We start from the raw sequence: 25,733 nt of genomic DNA, 5'->3' as shown, positions 1-25,733 counted from the left end.
GACCCAGGAATCAGACTGCCAAAGTCAGAATCTCAGCTTAGACACTTACTAGCTGTGCACCAACTGCTTTATAACCTCTCTGCATTCAGTTTCCTCATTTGTGAAAGGGGAATAACACCTGTATCGAATTCATAAAGTTGTCTTTGCCTTGTTGTATTAAGTGATATAATCTATTCAAAATGCTTAGAACAGTACTTGTAACAGATTAAATGTGAAAAAGGAGATGTGATCGATTACCAGCCATATCACCATCATTATCATCAACATGGTGTCTCATATTTTCTCCTTAGCTTAGGTATCATCTCTAAAAAGCTTCTCATGGACACCATCTCTGTTCACACTCACTGCCCCACAGCCAAATGAGGTCCTTCTCTTTCTGGTTCAGCTGTGCACACATGAACCATCCCATTTACTCAACTGCCCTCATTTGCTTCTGTCATTTCCCTGTCTCCTTATTAGACTGAGAGCACAGTTACAACCAGGACAGCACTGGCCAGGCACTGGACAGTGCCTGCTATGCACTGGTTAAACTGACGACATGGGCGTATAATAGGCACTTAATGGTCTTTATAAAACATGGGATCCAAAATTTACCTGCCTGTGCAATTTCTTTGGGGGATAACTTTAATGTGTAACTGTTTAGCATTTTTTGAACAAGTGAATGAGATGGGATGTTTTGATTAAGTGATTCCATACTATACTTAATCAAATACATAGTTTATAGGTGAGGGAGTAATAGGAATACAAACCCAAGACAAGGATAAAGGGATGGATTCTGGCATTTCAAAAGGAGCGATAAACTTAAGAACCACACAAAAGGGGCTTAGGAAGAAAATTTGAATTAGTCCTATTCCCAAAAGGTTCTCAAAGAAACGTGCCAAGACAGAGGTACAATGACACTCATAAGATAGTTGTTCATCATAAGAAAAACTGAAGAAAAAACATTTGTGGTTTATCTCTAAAGGATCTTGTTAACAAAATCATGGTACATTTATACGATGGAATATTACACTAAAATGATAATGCAAAAATAGATTTATAAATATATAAAGACGTTTCCAATATATTAAGTTGGAAAAAACTTAGAGTTTGTCAAGAATTGTCTTACTTTTGCAAATTAATAGCATATACATAGAGGTGCACATAGGAAGACGTATAGATGAACTTACACAGGGGCTATATTTGAGATGGGCTTATTGATGATAGTTTTTACTTCTTTGCACTACTCTACATTCCTGACGTGTACGATAAGAATGTAACACTTTATTTAAGCCAGAAAATAACTGATATCACAATTTTGAAATAGTATGCCTGAAATTGAGAGATATGTGGAAGAATCTAAAAGATGGTGCTGGTGTAGGTAAGCCACCAGCAAACCTACCTGAACATCCTTTCACTGACTTCCTCTTCCAACTTGCTGGCATGGTTCGGAACACCTCCAAAGGAACCCAAAGGTTGATGAGTGATGGGAAATGGGGTCTGTTTGGAAGAGAATCCAGCCCTGGCAGGGGTCTCCTTGGGCACAGACGAGAAAGGGAGACAGGTGGCAGTGCACGACATGGATAAGTTGACGACCTCGACAGCTTTCAGGCTGTCCAGAGAGAAGGTCTCTGCAGAGGTCACGTGGGACAGCATGACGGAGGGGCCTGCCCTCGGCTCCTGGTTTCCTGTAGCTTGGGAGTGAACGGAGTGAGTCCCAGTGGAGCACGCAGCGCCTGCTTCACGTCCATCCTCTGGGACGGCGTTAGGTCCTCTACTAAGTGCTGTATCATCAATGACGCCAGGTGAGCTGCTTCGCTCACCTGCTGAATCCAGGTTGATGATTTCGGCAGCTGACGTACAACTCACTTCAGGCACCTCACGGTGGGTGAAATGCTCAACGTCCAAGATGCTGCTGTTGGAAAGAGCTCTTTTCCCCACATTAGAGTCTTTAGGCATGCGCTCTGGGGTCTCCATGAGTTCTCTAGGAAAAGCTCTGTACCTAGGGGTTTCAAGTGCTGGGATGCGTGGTATTTTTAAACTCAGACCTTTGGTTTCAAGCCCTGGAGGGTTATCGGTCCTGCCATCAAGACAACAGGGTCCTTGAGGGTCAAGCGGATCCTCTTTACCTTTGGGGATATCTATGTAACCAGGGCCCTGCTGGCTGTCAGCATCTGAAACTACCTCCACGAGGGAATGGTGAACCCCAGCATTACTCAGTTGAAGGCGGTGTCCGGAGGGATCCGTGCTCCTGGCGTGCACGGCTGAAGTCTCAGGAAGACCTCGCCCTTGCTGCAGGGGGTCCCCACCTTCAGCAGACTCCTCGGGGCTACTGATTTGGGGCGCAGAGACAGACTTGGTCAGTTTGGTGAGCGCCAGTTCCCTTTCCTCTTCCTCAAAAGGCAAAGAGCTAATGGAGGTGAGAGAGGCCTGGATCCCGCTCGGCAAACTCGTATTGCTCTCTGTGTGTCCGCCCTCTAAGGAGTTCCTGTGTAGGGCATGTCTTCGAACCAGCTGGTGCAAGACATCCCGGTCACTAGGTAACTCCTGGGCTCTACTCCGAGCCTCGGACCAGGCAACGGAGCTTGGTTCACTCTCGATGCCTGAATCAGAGATGATGGACGAGGATCTCTTGATGACCCCAGAGAGTACGGACACTCCCTCCCGCTCCTCTGAGTGAGGGTCCTCTGGGGAAGCCTTGACGTCCAAGGGATCCCTCAAAGAAGAGCTGAGTGGATCACAGGGCTCCAAGGGGATGAGCTTCAGACTTAGCACCATCTTGCTCCCCTGGTCTGCTCCCTTTCCAAGAGTACTTAACTCATGGAGTGTGGTTTTCTCTGAAGAGCTGGCATCGTGATGACCTCCACCTGCCACCCCTTTGCTTAGCTCAGTTTTGTCTAATTCATAGTTATCTCGAGAGCACCCACTCTCGTGCTGGGTACTGGTGACTGCTGTGGGGTCAGCTCTGCAAGGGTTCTTATTGCTAGAATTCACATCCATGTAGGTCAGTGCTGGGGCCTGGTCATCCTCTGGACCAGGACTCCTCCTGGGCAGGTCCTCATCTGTCGGTGGGTGCGTTCCAACATCAGACCTTTGGCCAGTCCGACCTTCATCTTCAGGCAAACCTGGTTTGTTCTGGAATTCACCAATTGTCAGATACACCTGAGATTCCGAGCACACGTCCATATGACTCGGTGTGGTGACATTCTCATTTGGCCCTGGACACCTAATAACCTCTTCATTAGAGTCCATTTGGGGTGGTTTCATGGTGGGCAAGACAAGGTCTTCCCTCAAAGATGATTTTCTATTTACAATATGGTTCTCCTCTCTGTCGTTTAGATTCAGTATTGCGGGACTTGTTGCTGCAACATCAAAACCAGGGTACACACTCAAATTATGCCCTACAAAAAGAAAAAAAGAAAGAAAAATGTGTTATACTTTAAGAATCTACATTCATGGGGCTTCCCTGGTGGCGCAATGGTTGAGAATCCGCCTGCCAACACAGGGGACACGGGTTCAATCCCTGGTCTGGGAAGATCCCACATGCCGCGGAGCAACTAAGCCCGTGCGCCACAACTACTGAGTCTGCACGCCGCAACTACTGAAGCCCGCGTGCCTAGAGCCCCTGCTCTGCAACAAGAGAGGCCACCGCAATGAGAAGCCCGCACACCGCAACTAGAGAAAGCCCACGCGCAGCAACGGAGACTCAACTCAGCCAAAAAGAAATAAATAAAATAAATACATTTATTAAAAAAAAAATCTACACTCACGAATTACCCAAATGCCTGATTGTATAATAAAGAGTTTGTCTGCACTTTGTTCCTGCTTCCTGGGAGATATTCTCTAAATTCTTGGAATTTCCCAAGCGATAGGAATGTCAGCTATGCATGGTGGATCCTGAGCTAGTGATAACGAGGTGACTCATGGTGAGTCCTCTGACAGTCTGCATTGAGGAGGTGACTCAGGAGGGGGGCTGGCCATGCCAGAAAGACCAACCACGTGACTAGCTGACTGAGGATTTGAACGAGGTGACATCGGTACAACCTCTGGAGAGGAGAGATGGGCTGGGGATCGAGTTCCTTCACGCGGCCCACGATTCAATCAATCATGCCTACATTATGAAACGCGGTATGAACTCTAGACATGGAGGATTGACTAAGCTTCCCCGGTGGGCAATGCACATTCATATACCAGGAATAGCAGTCCTGGGGGCATAAAAGTTTCATGTTTGGGACCCTTCCAGACCTCGCCCTATGACTGGCTGGTCTTTATTTGTATCCTTTCTAATAATACTGAAATCATAAGTATATCCCTTTCCTGAGTTCTGTGAATTGTTCCAGCAAATTATCAAACCTGAGGGGGTCATGGGAATCCCTGGATTGGTAGCCAGTTGGTCAGAAGTCTGGGAGGCCTGAGAACCCCCGAGCTTGTGGCTGAGTTGTGAAGGAAGGACAATCGTATCAGAGACTGTGCCCTTAACCTGTGAGGTTTGCCCTAATACCGGATTATCAGTGTCAGAAATGCGTCACACTAATGCAAAAGCTGCCACCGATTAAAATTCTTGATTTACCTTTTACTTAGTAAAAAGCATTTTGAATAATTACCACTTACAAATAGTAAAACATTTACCCATCTTGTGTACAGTATTTACAGAGTATAGAGAATGCTTTGGAGCCAGGAGCCCCTGGTCTCCAATCCTGACACTGACACTTGCCAGCTGTGAGACCTCGGACAGTTAGAAAAAAACAATAAGCCTTTTTCCTAGTTGAATACATTTTCTTCTCGGGTGGGCAGGTTCATAGTAACCAGTGGGCCTCACAGCCATAACTCAGAGCAGACTTCTGATATGAAATGGACACATGGGGAAGACAGATTTCTGCTTTCTGACGGGAAACGCTGCCAAGCTTGAGCTCCGTAACCAGGGCAATTATCATACACGGCACTCAGACCACAAGAGGCTCCCAGGTTCGCTTTGGTCGTTATAGCAGGATGGAGGCGCGCCAAAGTGTGACCTTCTTTTTCTTACTTTTCTTGAGGGTAAACTATTATGTCTCTCATTCTCTCCCCTGGTCTCTTTTCTCTTCTATTTCATTCCCCTCCTCCTTCTTTTATTTTCTTTCTCTCTCTCTCTCTCCCCCTCCCAATATGCATAATTGGGATAAGTGACTGTAACACATCTCTTTTGAGAAAGCTATATGATAGATTATTCAATTTTCATATACACCAAACACACAAAAAAGGGGACTGGCCTTTTATTTTCTTTAAACAGTTTAAATCTTCCATGCAATTTTAACGAAGTTAAATGAATATAATCATTATTAACATTATCATGGAGTAAACCGTTGAGACACTTACTTAAAAACTATATGGAGCTTTTAGACATCATCATCTCATCCTTTGAGTGAAATTTCAGACTGGGTCAAGGATTAGAACAAAGATTGTGAAGAATGAATCTCTTCCTTCCCTGGACATGTTATTTGCATCTTGAGACACTGAGCAAATTTCCCTTCCTCTGGGGAACTGTCTCACACCCTACCGCAAGTTAGACATTCTCTGTTGCAAATTCCTAGTGTCTCCTCTACACACGTGTAGTGTAACACATCTACCACCATACCATGATCCATGTGGGCATGGCTTGTTCCCCCTGGAGAGAAGAGTTTGTGTTTTATAAGTATCTATATCCCCAAGGCTAGCATCCTGGCTACTTCACAGCCAATGAATTGTGTTCATAGAATGAATTGAGAATAGCTCAGAAATGCAGCAGAACAATGACTATTACTCTCATCGACTGTTTGTACCGATGTGAAAAACACAATTTCAATATTATTTAGTCCTACAAATGGTAGATTGACATATCCTATGTGCAAAGCCCTATACTGGGCCAAGGTTTAGAGAGAGGGAAAGTGGGGATCAGTTACAACAGTGAACCACTCTTTGTCTTTATGGGATTTTCAAAATATTGGGAAACAAACATGGTACAGGACAACTGGGTCTCCTACCAAAACATGTGGGTTGTATGCTGGAAAATACGAATTGAGCTTCTTCATAAAAGGAGACAATGGGTCAACCTAAGTAGGGAGGGTAGTGTGCGCAAAGGCCCAGGAGTCTGGGCGGCATAGTCTGCAGGTGTTGGTTGGATCCCACGTGGACGCAGCAAGAGTGAACAGAGGAAGCAGGGGAAGGGCATGAGGTTAGACAGGAAGAAAGAGCCCACAATATGGATGAACTTGAGTGCCTCGCAGGAGTAAGGAGTCTGGTCCTTATATTACAAGTAACAGGTGGATTAGTGGGTTCTTGAAACAAAAAGGAAAGATTTATCATAGACAGTTAAGACAGGACATAGGAAGCCCAGTGAGGAAGTAGACTGTCAAAACAGCTATTTTAATTTCACTACTACAACTACGGGAAAAATGAGAGTAGCAAAGGATCTGATTCACAGAGGATGGATTTAGACTCAGAGACTAACGGTATTAGTTGACGTGCATTCGTAACTTCCTCTGTGCCAGTGGACGAAACTATCCACTGCTCCCAGTAGCCTATGGAGTAGAAACCACAACCCCTGTTGCCCAATTTCATACAGTTACTAGATGCTGGCAAAAAAAATTTCAAATCCAGGCAATCTGGCCAACTTAAGACCTTAGGAAAACAGCCGAATTGCCTTGGGACAGGAGAGCGAGGGGGTGGGTGAGAGAAGGGATTACAGATCATATAGACAGAATTTGCAAGTTCCTCGTACAGGTTAAGTATTCCAGCCACAGTACTACAGCAGACCACGAAGAAACATTACAATTTTAGTATGAAAACGAAATTCTTTTCTTTCCCTTTTTCCACTACACTAAAAGAATGGGATACAAACCCAAAAACTTCATTGCAAATTATAAAAATTAAGGCCACCAAGCCCTTGAGGAATAAGAAAATAATTCTTTATTCGCTAATACTTTTGCTCCAGGATTAAAGCATCACCAAAGTAAAGTGTAAAACAGCAAGAACCTCAAGAATAGCTTTGGGAAATAGACTCACAGACATAGAAAACAAACTTAGGGTCACCAGAGGGGAGGAGGAGAGAGATAAATTAGGAGTTTGGGATTCAAATATGCACACTACTATATATAAAATAGATAACCAACAAGGACCTACTGTGTAGCACTGGGAACTATACTCAATATCTTGTAATAACCTATAATGGACGAAAATGTAAAAAAAGACTATATATATTTACATAGATATGTGTATATATAACTGAATCACTTTGCTGTACACCTGAAACTAACACAACATTGTAAATCAACTACTTCAATAAAATTTTCAAAAATAAGAATATCTTTGGGGTTTGAGCATGGATATAGGTGACTCTGTAGAAGTAGTTTTGGGGATGGGGATGGATCAGGTGAGAGGCGTGTGAGGGAAGCCTTGGGGAAGTATTCAGGCCTCTGAGAGCAACTGCCTTGGGGTTCTTCCAGGGAGATGTGACCGTAAATGCTGGGGTCCTAGCCTCAGCCGAGTCCCATGTCCAAAGCACATAACAGAAGTTGTAAAGCAATGCCGGCCCTAAAACGCTCTGTAGATGTGGACGGTGCATGGCTTCCAGGGACCTGCGTGGGCAGATGGCCCTAGAAAGACCTCCCCTAACAGTGTCTTGCCGCTGTGAAACACTAGGGCAGTGATGTGATGGGCAGTAAAGAGTGTTGTCAGGGAGCCCCAGAAAGGCTGAGATTGACTTTCCAGCTAAAGCTGCAGGAGGGATGGGGCTCAGCTGAAATGAGGTTGGTTTATAAAACATAAAGCTATGTGATAGTATATAGAGCACATGTGAGCTGGGGGACTGAGACGTATACCCACTAGAGTACCCATGAATATGCATGTAAAAGGAAGACTGGAAGGTGATCTGAAGTCTAATAATGATAGTATTAGGGGGTCTGATAGTGGGTGCTTATTTTAAATATCTTCTCTAACTGTTCAAATTTTCTGTAGTTCAATCATATAACTACAATGAAGATCAACATATGTACATATGTACACACACACAGAGTCTCAATCCAATGTTCTGAGCTTTTTTTTTCTTTCAATATATATATATATATATATATATGCCAAATTTTATTTATTTATTTGTTTATTTTGTACCTTTATTGGAGTATAGTTCATTTACAACATTGTGTTAGTTTCAGGTGTACAGCACAGTGACTCAGTTATACATATATCCACTGTTTTACTTTTTTGTTTAGATTCTTTTCCTATATAGGCCACTAGGGAGTATTGAGATCGTTTTGAGCAGCTGGTTGGCTGCCATCTCTGGAGCTCACACGCAGTCAAGCCGTCATACAGAGCGTAGACACTAGATGTCAGGGTACAACTGAAAACCGAATAACATCCTTGGTTTGCAACGTTGCAGCCCTTGGAAGTCACCTAGACTTTTTTAAACATCCTACAAATCTCAGATTGCGGAAACTCTGAAATTGAAGGGGCCTCTCCTTTAATGATGGGCACCCCAATAGAATGGTTTAAAAAATATTTTGCCCAGAGATGACAAGCTGACACGGGCTTTGACACTGCAGTGACTCAGCTTTGAATGCTGGCTTTGACAAGCTGGGTCATCTTTGATTAACATTTACCCTCTTTGTGCCTCAGTTTTTCTCTGTTAAATAGACTTCTGAGGTTGTTTATAGGGTTAAAGAGAGAAAGCTCATAAAACCTCCAGCATAGGGGCTGGCATAGTTTGGTCCTTTAAGGGATCATGGGTCTCTTTCAGCTCTGTCATTTGTACGAGCTTGTTGTGTTTCCATGAGCAGGGCTGTGCAGGGGACAGGGAACGGACATTCTCTCTACAGTTTGCACTAGGCTCCTTCCAGCTGATGGATCAGTTCATTAACAAACTCTGTGCAGGCCCAGCGAAACAGATTGCAATCTGCACACACACACACACACACACACACACACACACACACACACGTTACCTCTTCCCCCTGAAGTGAGCCGTTCATCCATTAATCCATATATTTATGTGCCCACTTTCTCAAATACTTTACCTGGCTCGTTCCATAAAGCAAGCACCGCATAGGAATGTCAACCGAATGCCATTTAGGTTCAACCAGAAATGAATTTATATTTGAATTGTACACTTGAGATAAGAAAAGATCTCCATCTGACTCTCAGGGGACTCTGGTGAGGGGGAGAAGTTGGTTCCCATCTTACAGGTGAAAACACTGAAGCACTAAATACAATTCCACCCCAGGAGTCCAAAAGGGAGTCTTGACTAGAAATGTCCTTTGCTTCCATTGCTTTGTCCATTCATGGCAACAAAGTCATTTCCAATAACAAGCTTAACCTTAGCTCTTGCTTCTCCTCTAGGAACTGACAAATACTTCATTGATTTGTTCCCATGGCTGCTGGGATGTAAACAGAGCAACTGATGGGAACCCAGTGGCAAGCCCTACCCTTGAGGTTTCCAAAGCAAAAAAGAAGACACACCTGTGGCAGGGCAGTCCACATATCTGTCCTCGAAGATAACGGGCAGAGTGTTCCAGTCGCCGTCAATGTCCAGACACTCTGCGGGGAGAGGGGGCATGGTGGCGAGGTACTCTGAATTCCGGACATCCAGAGACAGCTGGCTGTGGGTCTGAATCCTGGGGAACACAGACCCGATGAGCATTCAAGGAAGATTTAAAGGTTTTAAACTTACTGTTCCATCCCTCTTATCCCAAGACAGCATTCAGAAGATGTTCAGTAGACTCTAACAATTGTCATCTGTCTGTCTCCCCCCCCTTTCTTCCCAGCTACCTGCCCAGCCCCCAAAGCCCTAGTCTGCTTTGAGTCAGACCTGCTCTGGGTGCTGACACGGATTGTGCGTTTAGGCAAAACCCCAGGGCATTTAGCGCATACCAGTTAGTAGAATGTAATAGATACCATTCTAGTGGAATGGACGCTGAGTTTCTAAATGGCTAGGAATCGTAAATCCGTGTTTTGGAGGAAACACCTAAATCTATATATACTTTACTCCTATTTCTCTAACTACCTACAGCACTTAGGGTCTTAATCATATTTGGTGGCATCTGAATTCAGAACCATCTAAAATTGCCTTTTTACTGCTTGCTGTGTGGACAACAGGATCCTTGATTAGGGTATCCATTCCCCTAGTTCAGGAGCCATACTTCTGGTTTCCTGCCTGTAGGATTTTAAAAGGCCCCTTGTTCCTCCTCCATGACCCAGATATCACTCCACGAGTAGCGATATGATTCCAGAATTTGAAATAAATAGTATTCCTAGTTCAAAGGCTGGGCTGGTGGAAAATGTTTACTCCCTTCTCTCAAGTCCCTGCAAAATGGCAAGAGTTTATTTTTCCCCCATGAAGGGAAAATTATTAACAATCCATCATTTTTCTCCATGCCAGCTCACTCACTCTTGCCCAAGCGAAGATGATGCTCTTATCGGGTTGGTGAGTTTGGGAGAAGAATTGAGCACGCATAGCTACTTTCTGTCTGTCTGTCTTTCTGTCTCTTTGTCCAACTGCAGACGTTTTTAGAGCAGCCTGACTCTGGAAGTCCCAAACTCACTCTCCAGCCCTTTAGATTATCTGCCCGCAGAGAACAGTGCTGTAGCTGTGGAACGTTGCACAGGCCAGAGCAACTTCTGTAATCCAGCATCCTCAGTAAGAAATATGATGAAGAAGGACATGTACGCACATATGCTATTTTATATACGTATATTTAACATAAATATTAAATGTGTATTTCATTTGCCTCTTATTTCTCAATGGGATTTTAACCTATGAAAGAAAAAGAGAAGCAATTTATTCTCTCCCTCAAAGCCATGAAGGCCGTTGCAAATTCATCATTCTTTGGACCTCTGTCTGAATATTTAAATGGAATTTTGTTGCAATCAGTTCTGCACTTCTCAGCTATCATCAATTTTTGGTCCAGTTTTCAGCTTATTAACAAAGTATATTGATTGAACACCAACGTGCATAGGATGGTGTGCACAGGGTAGGGAGTAAACCTAGAGGATTGAAACTTGATTCTGGACCTTAGGAACTTATAGAGTCATGAATAAGTTAGGTGGTTAATCAGGTAATTATAATACAACAGGATAGGTGCTGGAGAGTCAGAACTAAGTTATTTCAGGCAGGGAGTTCTCTCTTGCTGGAACGTAGCATACAGACATTGTGAATGTGACGACACACCTCACACAATGCTTCTCACGTGTTAACAAATAACTAAAAATTCCAGGGCATGTACGCTATGAGCTACCACCTCACACCTGTTAGGATGGCTGTTACTGGAACAAACAAGTGTTGGTGAGTACGTGGAGAGGCTGAAACCCTTGTGCCCTGTTGAGGGGAAGGCAAAATGGTGCAGCTGCCGTGGAAAACAGTATGGAAGTTCCTCCAAAACTTCAAAATAGAGATACCATATGAGCTGGCAATCCCACTTCTGACTATTTATCCCAAATAATTGAGATCAGTATATTTAAGAGATATTAGCACTCCTATGCACATAACAGCACTATTCGTAACAGCCAAGATATGAAAACAAGCTCACTGCCCATGGACAGATGAATGGATAGAGAAAATGTGGGACGATGGAATATTATTCAGCCTCGAAAAAGGAGATTCTGCAATCTGTGACAACAGGGATGGATTTTGAGAATATTATGCTAATAATGCCAGTCACAGAGGGACAAACATTGCATGACTCCGCTATACAGGAGGCGTCTACACTAGTCAGATTCCTAGAATCTGACTTTACTTGATTCCTAGAATCAAAGTGGTTGCCACGGGTTGGGAGAGGGGAAAATGGAGAACTGCTCATCACGGGGCATACGGTTCCAATGAAGTAAGATGAAGTGCTGGAGCCAGTTCATATTGGCTTGCAAGAGCCAGCTGTTTACATCTCTTCCTGAATCCACATTCAGTGCTAACACATCCCTGGCTTGAAATTGACTATGGTGGGAGCATGACACATGGAAATTGGCAAACACTACAGACTGGAGGTTTTTTTGTTTGTTTTTGCTTTCCTGAGAGCTAGTTGTGAAACATTTATGAGGACCCTGGCCATACCTCTTCTCATAATTTTCTAGGTCCTTACCTTGATGTGTTTTTCTTTACTGATCACTATCTGAAATGATATCATGTACTTCTTGCCTGTCTCTCCACTAGAATGAGTGACCCATGGGGAGAACATCTTTATTCTGTTCCCCAGCGTCTATGTGAAGAGCAAACATTTGTGTAAGTCATCAGGCATCACCTAACTCTTTCTGAGCAGAGTCTGCAGCTGCCCCAGGTCGGGTCCTGTGCATGGATGTTCTCATGTGATCCTCACAACTATTATCCTACCCATTTTAAGGAAACAAGACTAGGTGAGCTTCAGGGAAAAAACAAACAAACAAACAAACAGAAAATTAATTCTCTCAAGGATCTGCTGCGAGTAGAGGAGCAGGATTTTGAACTCAGGTCTTCCGGATACCATATCATCTGTACTTTGTACAAGTGGTTGTCATTCCAACAAAACTCTTCCAGGACGCTAGCTGCCTATGTGTCTGTCACCTCCTTGTGTGTTCACACTCCTTGGGAACGCAGCCAGGGCCTGGCAGTCTGAGGCTTACATATCGTTGTGGTGATTTGGAATCAGATGTCCTGCAGTAGTCTTGAATTGCAGTGCTTTGCTCAGTGGTCCTCAAAGTGATGCTTATATTTGCCAAATTAACTCTCCCAATTTTCATTTTAAAAAATACAGTTGGTTCTAGCAGGGGGCTGGACTGAATGAATGAATGCATGAGCGAGTGACTCTAGATATTTCTAGAAAAGCCATTTTAACATGAGATATGTTTTCTTTGGTGCCCCTCTCAATTTCAGAATCCATGAGGCAAACTTCAACATTGCTGTAACTTTCCAACTAGAATTAAGTGTGGGGAGAAAATAAGGTTATAAAGATGAAGGTGAAAAGATCTTCGCGTCTGTCCTAAGTGATGGATGGATTTCAAGTGTTTCTCCTGCTGGATTTACTATAGCATCTCGAACACTATTCCATCCACATTTAGTTCGGAGGCAAACGTACTATTCAGAAACCCAAAGAAATGCTTGGACTTGTGTAGCCACGGCCAGACATCTTGGAGGAAGCACTGATTGTGCCCACAAGTGAAATCTACAATGAGAGACAATGACCTCATCTTATGTCAACCCTTTGACTTTTATGATTTTTTTTTTTTTTCAGTATGCGGGCTTCTCACCGCTGGGGCCCCTCCCATTATGGAGCACAGGCTCCGGACGCGCAGGCTCAGCGGCCATGGCTCACGGTCCCAGCCGCTCCGCGGCATGTGGGATCTTCCCGGACCGGGGCACGAACCCGTGTCCCCTGCATCGGCAGGCGGACGCCCAACCACTGCGCCACCAGGGAAGCCCCTTTCTGAATATTTTTAAAATTTTTCTGGAGGAAGTCAAACTTAGATATTCATCTGTCCTCCTAATTAGGTAGTTCAGCCTTAATTCTTATGCTAAATGCATTTCATAGCTGCTGCAAAGTCTCAGGTGAATTTTTTTTTTTCTGACATTGCTTGTGCCCACACCACCTGCTTCTAATTCATTTTGCAAAGAGGACTCAGCACAGATGTCTTCAGGGACCTAGGAAGTCTTGATTCTGTCTACAAAACCATAAGGATACTCAACAACAACAAAATACTTTGTCTACTGATCTTCTCTGACACCTGCCAGCTCCTGCCTCTGCAATTTGTCTGACTCTTTTGCCTTCAGAGAAAATGCACCTGAATGTGCAGAGGTGGGCAGACTTCTCTCCTTCATGATTGGAGATGAAGGGAAGAACTAACTTTGAACAAGAACGTCCTTGGCGCTCAGGGTTCACGATGTGGGCATGCAACTGGTTACTTACAGATTTTCCTGAAAGGTCAAGACTGCAAGTTTTTGGTGCTCCATATAAAAGAAGGCCTCAGAAAACCTTCGGACCTGAGGAATAAAATAGTATAAACAATGTAACTCACTGGGTGGGTTTGGCCTTCACTTTTTTTTTTTTAATTAATTATTTATTTATTTTTGGCCACACCATGCAGCACGTGGGATCTTAGTTCCCGACCAGGGATCGAACCCGTGCTGCCTACAGTGGAAGCGCAGAGTCTTAACCACTGGACCACCAGGGAAGTCCCTAGCCTTGACTTTTTAAAAAGAAATTAAGGCTCAACGAGGGAAGTAACATATATTAATATCAGGGAGAGCTTAGCCCACAACCCAGAGGTTCTGAAACACTAGTATTTCTACCCACCCCCAGCTGCCCTCTCTCTTTCTGGTTCTGAGCACAAACCTGATTTATGGACACAATTGAATGCATGTTTATGAATCTGCTCTCGGCTTGCGTTCTGTCGTTTGTACATTTAGGCCTTATTTCTTCTACTAGAATATGCGACCGTTGAACACAGAGGCCATAGATAAATGCAGATGAAATAGACTGTGCAAGGCTAGTCATGCAAGTGTGTCCGCTAAGCACTTTGCAGACTTAGCTGTTTGGTCCTCTTGCTGGAAATGAGAAGACCAACGTCTTTTACTATGCGTTAGTACCCACCACTGTGCACTCAAGCTGGTGGCAAAAAATGCGCTGGGAACAATGGAGTAGATGTGAAGACACTTCTGTGAAACAGTAGCAAAGCACTTCGTCATATCCCTGAGATGGGCTTGCTATCGATTAGTAGCCAAGGAAGGTATTTTTTGAATAGTAGAGCAAAGATGGGAGAGCGGAAGGAAGTTCATAAAGTTTCACTGCTAGTTCAGGGTGGAGAAGGGCTAGTATTGGGTCTACAGAAGTCCATCCCGACTTTTATTCTGCCCAATGAGCCAACTGTTGTAAAGCTTCCTTGAGGATCACTGGTGCATGACTAGAGAACTGATACCATTTAACCCCTTACCCGCAAGGTGTGATGCTCCTGGGTGAGATAAGCGGTCACTTGGGAGTGTAATGTCACCGTGTCCAGGAATTGGGTCCACAGAGCCATCAGGTGGGAGGCCAGCTGGGCAAGATCCTTACTTATCTGCTCAGCTATCTTCTCTGGATTATTCAACATCTGGGGAGGCAAAAGGGTGGCAGTAAAGGACCTCTGCTCCATGAAGCTACTGCCTCCTGAAGTCTTCACTGGCTTCTCAGCTTTTAACGAATCCCTCTCCTTTCTCTGGACTCTCCTCTGCATCCTATTACGTTCTGAACTCATTACTCGACAATCATGATAGCTTCCACTTATTAATATTTACTAGTTGGCAGGTAGAACACTGGGTGTTTTTATATGCCCTTTCCTATTTAATCCCCACAATGAACCTTTGGTAAAGTTACTGTAGCCATCATTTTATACAAAAATTAAATGAGAGAGGATGAAATAGCACACCCAAGGTCACACAAAGCTGAGATTCAACTGCAAGACCATCTCACCACAAAGCCCCGGCGCCACGCTGCCTTTACAGAGTAGGCGTCGTAAAACATCTCCCGAGAAACAATACAGTCTTTATAACCTCACGGCATCTGACTTGCTAGGTGATTTCCACATGGCCGTGCTCAACAGACCCGCCACCATCTTCCCCCCAACACTCCAAATTTCTTAAGAAGGATCCCAGGTTGCCTTAACGAAAGCTTGAAGGACCCAGCCTACAGAGGTCCGGAGCCCTTGCGGGGACTTTTGGCTAGCTTCAGTTTAGAACTACGAGAGCCGTCTGCCTGGGGGTAACTTTCATTGTGGAGAGGTGAGAAGAGAGATCACATCTCTGAGGACAGCCAGAGAACCAGTGGTCCAAGCCTAACTGAATTCTACGCTTCATCACTTACCCACCAAGAATTTAATGTGCATCTCCCGTATCCCAGGCACATGTTTAGAATACATGGGAGCACAAAGATGAATTAGAGAGCGTCTCTTGGGACTTCCTTGGCGGTCCAGTGGTTAAGACTCGGCACTCCCAATGCAGGGGGCCCGGGTTCGATCCTTGGTCGGGGAACTAAGATTCTGCATGCCACAGGGTGCGGCAAATAAATAAAGTGAAGTTCAGTAAATGTATTCAAAAGAAAAGGAGTGTCTCTGCCTGCAGAGAGCCTCTTTCACCAGAGGAGATAGGAACGTGGGTTAACCCTGAGGAGTAGAGCCAATATTTCATAACTTTAAATTTAGTATAATCTGTAAAAATATCAAATACTATGCTGTATATCTGAAACTAATATATTGTAAATCAACTGTATTTCAATAAAAATAGGTTTATACCATCCTTATCCTTAATATGCTTAAAAAGTCAACTTAAGAACACTGAAAAAAAGAAGAGTGGTGGGCATGTGTCTGTCTTAGAAGACGCAGCAGGACACACAACCATTGCTGTTTCAAACCCATCTCTGAGCTCCTTCTTTGCCATGTGCCTCAGTTTCTTCATCTGCAAAATGAGTGCGCAAAGCAAATAACCCTTTATTGGGTGTAACAATGTATGGGGAGACTAAGTTCAAAGCCTCGCTTGAAACGCTGAAAGTTCCCTTCACTCTTCTTTGACTAAAGGCTGATGCTAGTATAAGGCATGCTGGGTGGAGCAAAGCATCTGAGAGTAAGAAAAACAGAGAAGGGCTTCCCTGGTGGCACAGTGGTTGAGAGTCCCCCTGCCGATGCAGGGGACACGGGTTCGTGCCCCGGTCCGGGAGGATCCCACATGCCGCAGAGCGGCTGGGCCCGTGAGCCATGGCCGCTGAGCCTGCGCATCTGGAGCCTGTGCTCCGCAACGGGAGAGGCCACAGCAGTGAGGCCTGCGTACCGAAAAAAAAAAAAAGAAAAACAGAGAAGAAGGAATTTGACACTCTGTAGGGCTCTTTAATTGTTGGGTATTGCGGCTTTGTAATTAATGACTAGCTTCCGGGTACAAGGCATCATTCACCTGCAGCGTCTCTAAGCTGCTTCTTCCAAGAGGAAAGATCAGTCTTTGGTGACAGCACAAGCTACAAAACTCCAAAACGAAAGAATGGCCCTGTCTTCTGATAGAAGCACTGTTTCCATCACTGGCTCTGCTGGGAGACAGGGACCAAACATGGAACGTCCACTCTTGGTTCAGTCCCATAATGCATGGCCCAAAGTCTTAAGAGGCAGAGAAGGAAGGATTGGGTTGGGGAGAGTAGGGGATGTGACTGGCCACTGGAAAACCTCGAGGCTGGAGAGTAAGGCTTTTAGACGGTCTCTTAGTGGCTTATCTTGACATTCTCCAACACGTTACCCTCACTGCCAAGCTCCTGCATCAGCACCGAACACCTTTCTGCCCCTGACAACGTTCCCGGCCTTCCCTCTGGCGCAGTGCCGCCCATGGCTCCGGCCACACCAACCTGAACACACAGCTCTTTCCAAGCACCAGGGCCTTGATCGGGCTGCACGTTCTCCTTGGAAGGCCTACTGCCTCTTCCAATCTCCTTTCTCCCTCTCTTCACCACTTCGGACTTGCCTGTTCTCCACCAGGTAACTGTTTCAGAAGCCCGTGCAGTCACTCTTGTTCCTGATGGTTCTTTCAGAACTTCTACTGTGTGCCACGTGTAGGCCTGGCCTCCCTTCTCCTTGCGGTCTACTTGACCTTGCACAGACTACTCTCATGGTACCACTTGCCATATGGTGCTTCGGTACCCTCCTTTGCCTGCACCCCAAGCTTCAGCCTTCTCAGTATTCTCGGTACCTACGCTGTGGCTGATGGATGATGGAAACTCGGTAACTCTCCATTGAGTCAGCTGGTGACTTTGCATCAGTGAGAGGCACCCGTGCCTTAGGAACTGGACTTCCTTTACTGGCCTTCTCGCCCTGACACCCACGGCTCTCCCCACTGTCCACTCCAGCAATTCTGGCAAACACAGCATGAATTCTGAGCTCAGCCCCCAGAGAGGAAAGGAAAAGCCATTCATTAGATGTGTCGGCAGGAGCATTATTTTCTTCCCCGAGTTGATGACAGCAATGGTTCCAGGTAAGATTGAGGAAGCTTCTGATGAAGCCACAAGAGGACCTTCCTGCTCTCACAGAGGCCTGGGCCTGTTCAGGTACAGATGATGGGTGTGGAAGGGTCTCTCTGGCAAGAAAAAGAGAAGCCCTTCACGCTGACAAGGAGGCAGTCTGGACCCAGTGCCATTTCAGGTGAAGCTCCTGAAAAATATACAGCCCCCCCTGCCGTGCTTTTCATCTGGGTCTAGCCACGCTCCTTTGCTCATTGACTCACCACCTCCGCCCCTTGCTCTGTTTACTGAAGTCTGAGCTTGGAGTATGCTGAGCTCTGGGAAGCCAAAGATAAGTATGTCCAGTCCTGGAAGGGGCACATGGTCCAGTTATAGCTATTTATTTCGATAGTTAGACCTACAAAGTACTGTGAAAGAGATACGTCCTGAGTGCTGTGAAAGGGTCATGGAAGGCTTCCCGGAGGAGGTGATGCCTGCGTGGCATCTTCAAGGTAAGCAGGTGTCAGGTGGAGAAAAGTCTGCTTTATACGCCCTGAGCTAGCCACGTTCTCTCACCATGGGCCTTACTCCTGGCTGCACGCTGAATCACTGGGAGACCGTAAAGCGTTTGGGCCCATCTCTGAGGGTAGGACTCAGACACCAGGATTTTTCCATTGCTGTCTGGTAGACAGTCAACATGATTTGAACCTGTTTGCTGAGTTTCATTAGAACCTTTCCACCCGTTACGGAGAGCACAAGCCATCCCTTTTCTAATCAGGCTGCACGGCGGGGATCCCGATCGTGGGCTCCAATCACCTTTCCAGCCCAGACCCCCACAACTGGCTTCAAAGACTCCCTCTGCAGCCGTCCTGGGCCCCGAGCACCCACGGTGCTTCCGTCAGGTCGAGACTCGCCCTGGCTTTGCATGGTTGTTCCCTCCCCGCCTCACTCCTAATGCCACCTAGAGCCTCCGGTGCTCACACAGGCCCCTCGTCTTACACTTCCTGGTCCAGCACTGATGCTCTTGAGAGCTCGCGCCTCCTGCGTGAACACATCTGTTTCACCCCAGGCTGTTAGTCCTGGGAAGCTCTCTGCCATCTCGGTTGTATTCCCAACAAATAGCAGAGTAGCTGGCACACCGTAGGTGCTTAAGAAATGTGTGTAAGATTCACACAGAGTAAAGGTGCAGATGAACTTCTCCATGAGTGTACAGCTCTATGTTTTCAAATTGTCTTAAATCACCTGAAACAGTTTCCACTGTCCAATCCATCCTTGAGATGGATGCTTTTGTGACCATGTGCTTGGTTGACCACTAGGTGGCGATGTCCTGCCTCTAAAAGTTCTGTGGGCTGTGAATGTGCCTTTTGGGGAGGCGGGGGGCAGGGAGGAAGCTTTGTTTCTTTCACTCCCAGCACCAGGCCAGCCCTTTAAAAAACCGCAGACCAGGCTGTGCTCCTCCCAGACTCCCCCTTTCCCTCCGTGTCACCCAGCTGCATCCCTGCAGCAGTCAGCTAATTTGGTTGCTTTGTACCGAATAAAGCCTGAGGCAACACTGTCACTCAAAACCAGGGGCCTTTTCCCTGCAGTTTGGGGGCCGGTACCAAAGGAAGCAGGCAACCCGCTGGGTTTTCATGAAATGTATCTAAGAACTCATTGGTAGCCTGAGCTGTGGCCTGAACCACTGCAGGGACCAGATGCATCAATATTGCAGTGGCTCGCAGATGGCCTTGGGTTCAGGCCCCCGGCCCATCCCTTAGTGGTTCAGGGACCATGATGCTCCTCTGTGTCTGCTTGTGGCCAAACGCATGGGGGCATATCCATGTCTCCCCCTGCACTCGCAGGTTGCAGTGGGGGAACCCCTGGTGCATTTGTACGTTTCAGGGGTACAGCATAATGATACGTGTACATACTGCGACATGACAGCCACAATAAGGTTACTTAATACACCTATCGCCTCACATAGTTACAATTTTCTTTTTCTTGTGATGAGAACTTTTAGGATCTACTCTCTTGGTAAATTTAAAATATATAATACAGTATTGTTAACTATAATCACCATGCTGTATCCCCAGAACTTACTTATAACTGGAGGCTTATACCTTTTGACCACCTTCACCCATTTCCCTCACCTCCCCCCATCGCCCCTGGCAACCACCAATATGGTCTCTGTTTCTGTGAGCTTCTTTTTTGTTTTTAGATTCCACATATAAGTGAGATCATACAGTATTTGTCTTTCTCTGAATGACTTAGTTCACTTAGCATCATGCCCTCAAGGTTCATCCATGTTGTCACAAATGGCAAAATTCCATTCTTTTTGATGGCTGTATACTATTCCACTGCAGACAGACACACTGCATTTTCTTTACCCCTTTGGGTGGACACTCAGGTTTCTTCCATGTCTTGGCTATTGTATATAATGCTACAATGGACATGGGGGTGCAGATACCTCTTCAAGATAGCGATTTCATTTCCTTAAAATAAATACCCAGAACTGGGATTGCTGGGTCGTATGGTAGTTCTGTTTTTTAATTTTTTGAGGAACCTCCATACTGTCCTCCCCAGTAGCTGCACGGATTTTCATTCCCACCAACAGTGCACGAGGGTCCCCTTTTCTCCACACCCTCGCCAGCACTTACCCCTTGTCTTTTTGATGAGAGCTATTCTAACAGGTGTGAGATGCTATCTCACTGTGGTTTTGATTCATCTGGGGAACTTGTAATGAAAATGCAAATCCCTGAGCTCTACTCCCATCTACTCTGTTTCAACCTGTTTAGATGGGACCCAGGCCAGGGTGCGTCTGAAGTCCAAATGTGTTTCTACTGAGAGGCCAGGGATGAGAAACAGTGGTTTAAAAGATAGAAACGTCAAGTTTGCAATGAGATAGTCTCGTGAGTTCTGCTCTGAGCATGGATTAGCTGGGTCACCGACCCTGAGCTACACACTCCTTTCCACCTCATCTGACTCTCGTTACAGGAGGATAGCCGTGCTCACCCAGACCGTCCAACGCAATGGGATGTGAAAGCGTTCCAGAGATTGTAAATAACAGAACAGCGTGCATTTGCCAAGTACTCACTAAGCACGTACTCTTAATACGTGATTGATGAACTTTGGGCAAATGCAAAGCACTGTTTTCAAAATCATCATCTTCATGGAAGCTGGCCTCCTGCCACGTGTGAGCCATCTGAGCACGGGTGCAAGGTTTCTGTCACCCTCCGTGAGAAGCACACAGCCCGTAGTCAGTAAACGTTTGTTAGATGCATGGTTAATAGACAAATAAAAAGTGTGAATGTCAGGGAAACCAAGACCTGTTAACCTGTTTGGTGTTTTTCAAAATATCTAGCACATGGCCAGGCACACGACAGGTGTCTAAGAGACACAATGATTTAGGGCAGTGGATGGAAGAGTATTTCTTCAGTTTAAGATCTAACGTGAGGTAACCAGTCGTGTCTTTTCATCTCCGATTTCTACACCAAGCAAGCAACTATGTTTGCCCCACATAACTACTGCCATTCAGAACTAAGGAGTCAGTTTCCTAATTACCTGTAGCTCTGAGCACAGCTGAGAGAGTGTTTCTTCAACAGCAAGTGACTCTAGGAAAGAAAAAAAAAACCCACACAATTAAATGGACACACACTGAAATGCAGAATTTGTTAACGGAATGAGCGGAGCACAGATTTCAAGTCGGCATTGACGTCACAGAAAAAAATACAGCTTCTGTGGACTTTCCTTCTCTATTCTGTCTAAAGGGTCCTGTTTATAAAGAGGGTGATTTGGAGCCATGTGGCTTCACACCAGATAAAGGTCAACATTGTTCCATGGATGCATTTCTGAGAAACAGGAGAGCCCCACGTTCACTTTGCGTGGTCCAAAGCGATTCCACATTCTGTTGTGCTTTTGCGGGTATGTAGCACGTGCAGGCACGCGCACGTACACACACGTCTGTGTGACACATCTAGGACCTGGATCTGTAGGTCCTTCATACAGGTGGATGTTCAGAAGTCCAGGGAAACGGGGTAGCAGAGCTAAGACTACTGCTCAGCGCCACCAACTCGTCCCAGTCTTCCACACCAGCAACAGAGAAGCCCGCAACCCCGCCGTCTTACAGCTTGAACGGGGTGGACTCTGGCCACTTGTGGTTTCCTGGTCGCAGCTTTGCCTGGGTTTGAACTTTCCCCTAGTTCCATGAGGCTGTGGTCAGACCTTGCCTGTGGCCGACGCTCACGGATGAGCACATGCTGCCCGCCCAGCAGCTGTCCTCAGCTCTGTGAGCCCCACGAGGCATAATGCACTTTTATCACTGATCATGGCTGTGCGCTTGGGGCCTGGCACAGTATACCCATGCACACAGTAAACATTCAACAAAATATGGTGAGTGAGTGAATGAACAAATAAATTCAGTTCCTTTGGGTTAAAAAAAAAAAAAAAAGTCGAAGGAAGAAGCCAACTGCTAAGACACTGTTTTCATTCTACCCCTGAGCTAGACTGGCTCTGAACTGTGTGGGTCTCCTGTGAGTGCATCTGACCTGAAAAATTTCAACTCCAAGATCACGTGCTTCAAAGAGGGCATTAGAGCTGACAAAGCCAGATGGTAAGACGGCACCAGAAATCCATGCAACAACAACAACGTTGCCCCTACTCCTTCATCCTGCGCGCTAGGCACTGTGTGTGAGGGATCTGGGGGTCTTCTGCCCTCCAAGACCCCCAGTCTAGCGGGGAAAAGAAACATGCAAATAAATGATTGCTGTGTGGTGTGTTCAGTGTAATAACGGATAATGCACAAGGCCAGCAATACTGCCAGAGCATGATTTTCTCCGCAAGGAAGGTCTCAGGGTGCAGGAAGGGAAGTTGAGGTTCCTTCCCAGCAGGACTGTTATTACCCTTGAATACCAGGCTAAGGACCTGGCTTCTGTTCTAGGGGCAAAGGGCCTCATTAGAAGACTTTGAGCAAAACCGCAACCCACCACCTGCTGTAAATGAGTGTGACCCGATATAAAGACTCTGCCCCGGGCACCACTGAGGAACCTCTGTGTCCCTGCCTTGTTGTGCCACACACTGTGACCCTGGGCAGCCATTTCACCTCTCTGAGCTTCAGTTCCACCGCCTGTCAATCAAGAGGGATGAGGCCCAATGACCATGATGTCTGATGATGGACAAGAAGCGATTCACCCCCAGAAAACCAAAACCAAATATGGTGACTACTGAGAGCTTGCTAATGTCATCCAGATGAAATATATATATATGTGGAAATACCTACATATATAAATGTAGGACTGCTTTATACTCTTGTAAGTTGCAATACAGTAACTACAGCCTAATTAAGAAAAAGGCTGTAAACAGGCATTTTCCCTTAGAAAGCAACTCCACATCATGTGCCCACAGCACCAGGTGGGTAGTAGGTGTTTAATAAATGCTTCGTGGATGAATGAATGAGTAAATGAATGTGACTCGAGGTGCTTGCGTCCTTTCTCCCTGCATTGGCACGTCCAAGATTTTCTCCGGCTAGAGTGATGTCGAATACAAAAAAAAAAAAAAAATCTGAAACGGTGCTTGCTACTGTGACATTTACAAGAGCATGCTGACTTTTCTCGAGCCCCAGTCCAAAAGAGGAAGTTCGGTCGGCTGCTGGGGTGAGGTTTCCCCTGTGCCCAGCCCCTTACCCAGCTCCATGCGTGGCAGCTCAGGGATGTCCCTCATGATGGTCAGGAAGTAGGCACGGAGTCCCCGGTAGGCGTGTAAGAGCAGGAAGCACACGTCCCGGTGCCACTTGTAAGCATGCTGCATGCAGTTGTCAGAGGGCACGTAGAAGCTCCCCTGCAGGGGGAAACAGAAACGCAAGCTGACGGCTACCCACGTGGCCAGGTCCTGAGCAAAACGGGGAAGCGCTTCAAGATGCCAACAGAAGAGCTGGAATGTCTTCCCTCTCCCTCTGTATGGGGAAACCGGTGAACCTGGCCAAGCCTCTATCTTACTGTGTTCAAATTAAAATAATAATAGTAATAATAATATTAGATGATGGTGATGATGAGGACACAGACCTCGCAGGTTTGGGGCAACTGAATGTCACCCACTTATAAGCCTCTTTCTCTTGCCACTGTAAGAAGAAGCCATGGGACAGACTGAGGTGGGCTCCTTTTCACAGGGAGATGAGGCATTTAGAAAGACCTTTGTATTGATGGATGAAGAGCACACGGTGCTGAGGAGAAAAATGCTTTGCTGTAAAATAGGAAGCAGTTGTGAGTTGCAGTTCTCAGTGTTGAAAGTGTAAGAGACTGTGGATGTGCCCACGCAGTGTGAGAATGCTCTGTACATTCTACTGTGTTGGTAGCTGTAGGACGCATTACAGCAGTAGAATTCCACACGTGTCGTTTGTCTGATGAGGAAAAGATGCTTAAGTCTACAGTTTACTTGGAGGCCCAGACATGATGAAAAAGAAGGACCAGGACAGTTCTGACTTCCCTGCAACCCCACTAGAGAAGGATGGCTTGGGGTGAATTTCAGGAAGGATTTGTTTTAAGAACAGAAGAAGGAAATCTCACCAGGATGGGTTTGGGCAGAAAAAGGGAGGCACTGAGTAGTAAGCTTGAGAATTCCATGGACGTAGGAATCTACTGCTCACGTGGATGAGAGGAGCGCAAGCAAATGTCTGTTCATGACCCATCCAGGGCTTCCTAGCCTGTCCTGCTGGGAGAAGCGCCAGGGGCAGTGTTGGTGGAATTGCATCCTCTTGGTTTCTGTGAGTTGACTTGCATAGTTGCCGATGTGGCAGCCTCTTGCTTCCTTTGTTTCCTTTTTTCTTTGCTGCCATCTGAGAGGGTTGAGTTGGTCCCGTGGGGGCAGGACAGGTCTGATAAGGGTCAGGAGCCCCCTGAACTCCATCTGTAGCCCCAGTGGTTCCATGAAGGCAGAGAGTGCTGGGTATAATTACATTCGCTCTCATCACCGCATCACGATAGTTGGGTCACGGCATGCAAGGTGGTACAAATTAGGAAACCCGGATGGAAGTCTCAGGTCTGCCGTCACCTCACTCTGAGACGGTCTTAGATTCGTTCCCTGGGAGAAAGACTGCAAGACAGAGATTGGCCTGCAGGAAGGTCATGGCGTGTGCTCTTGGGAGCAACGACCATGGGAGAGTAGGGTGGGGCAGAGGGAGGAGGTACACTGCGCCGTCGTGCAGACACAGGGACCTCAGTCGATCCCAGGGGGAGCTCTGGACCTGCAGCTGTCTGGCCTTGAGACGGGGGCCAGGTCTTTGTACCCATGCACTGACCATCACTGGGCATGGGTTACCTCGGGGAAGAGGTGTGACCTTGGTCGACAGCTCTCCCAGACAGGGCAATTTTCAGAGAGGGACTTGGCCATATGCAGTTGGCCACCATCACCCTTGGTAGAATGAGGAAGGAGTGATTCAGGCCTGAAGATAGAAACTGGGCACCACAGAACTCCCCAGAGAAAGTCTCAACAGTACCCTTCACTCCCCAGTGCCTCAAATTAAACCTGGCTTTACGTTATGAGGTCCTTTCTGATTTGAACGTAACAGAGACATTCAACAAGCTTTGTCATAAAAAGACTTTTCCGTTTCATAAGCAGAAAATTCAGTCAGGACATCTGTGGTTGCCAGACACTCAGGGTAACTTGCATATTCCCATTTCTCATCTTTCCTATTAAGATCAGAAGTCAGTACAGTTGCAGGAAGACCAGCAAAGCTTGTTCATAGCAGGGTGTGTGTGTTGGACTCCCCAGGTCTATAGAGCAAGAAAGAATCCGCTATTCATGAAACATCTAGATATTCCCATCATACTGTATCTCAGTGGATACTTAACAATCACCTTATAAGGCAGATAT

The 25,733-nt window shown here is 46.1% G+C and overlaps 1 protein-coding gene across 1 annotated transcript in view; it reads right to left on the bottom strand.

Annotated features, from left to right (window-relative positions):
* FAM135B (family with sequence similarity 135 member B) overlaps positions 1-25,733 on the bottom strand; it is a 269,743-nt gene that overhangs the window by 19,020 nt on the left and 224,990 nt on the right. The window contains exons 8-13 of the mRNA XM_067712826.1: positions 23,549-23,702; positions 21,432-21,481; positions 14,881-15,036; positions 13,857-13,930; positions 9,448-9,602; positions 1,382-3,380 (exon numbers count right to left, since the gene is read on the bottom strand). Of these exons, the coding sequence (XP_067568927.1) occupies positions 1,382-3,380; positions 9,448-9,602; positions 13,857-13,930; positions 14,881-15,036; positions 21,432-21,481; positions 23,549-23,702 (2,588 nt within the window). The remainder of the gene's footprint in view (positions 1-1,381; positions 3,381-9,447; positions 9,603-13,856; positions 13,931-14,880; positions 15,037-21,431; positions 21,482-23,548; positions 23,703-25,733) is intronic.

The sequence above is a fragment of the Pseudorca crassidens genome, chromosome 17 (genome assembly GCF_039906515.1).
Source record: "Pseudorca crassidens isolate mPseCra1 chromosome 17, mPseCra1.hap1, whole genome shotgun sequence".
Lineage (NCBI taxonomy): Eukaryota > Metazoa > Chordata > Mammalia > Artiodactyla > Delphinidae > Pseudorca > Pseudorca crassidens.
Note: the sequence above shows the minus strand (reverse complement) of the source record. Positions and strands in the feature narration are given on the sequence as shown.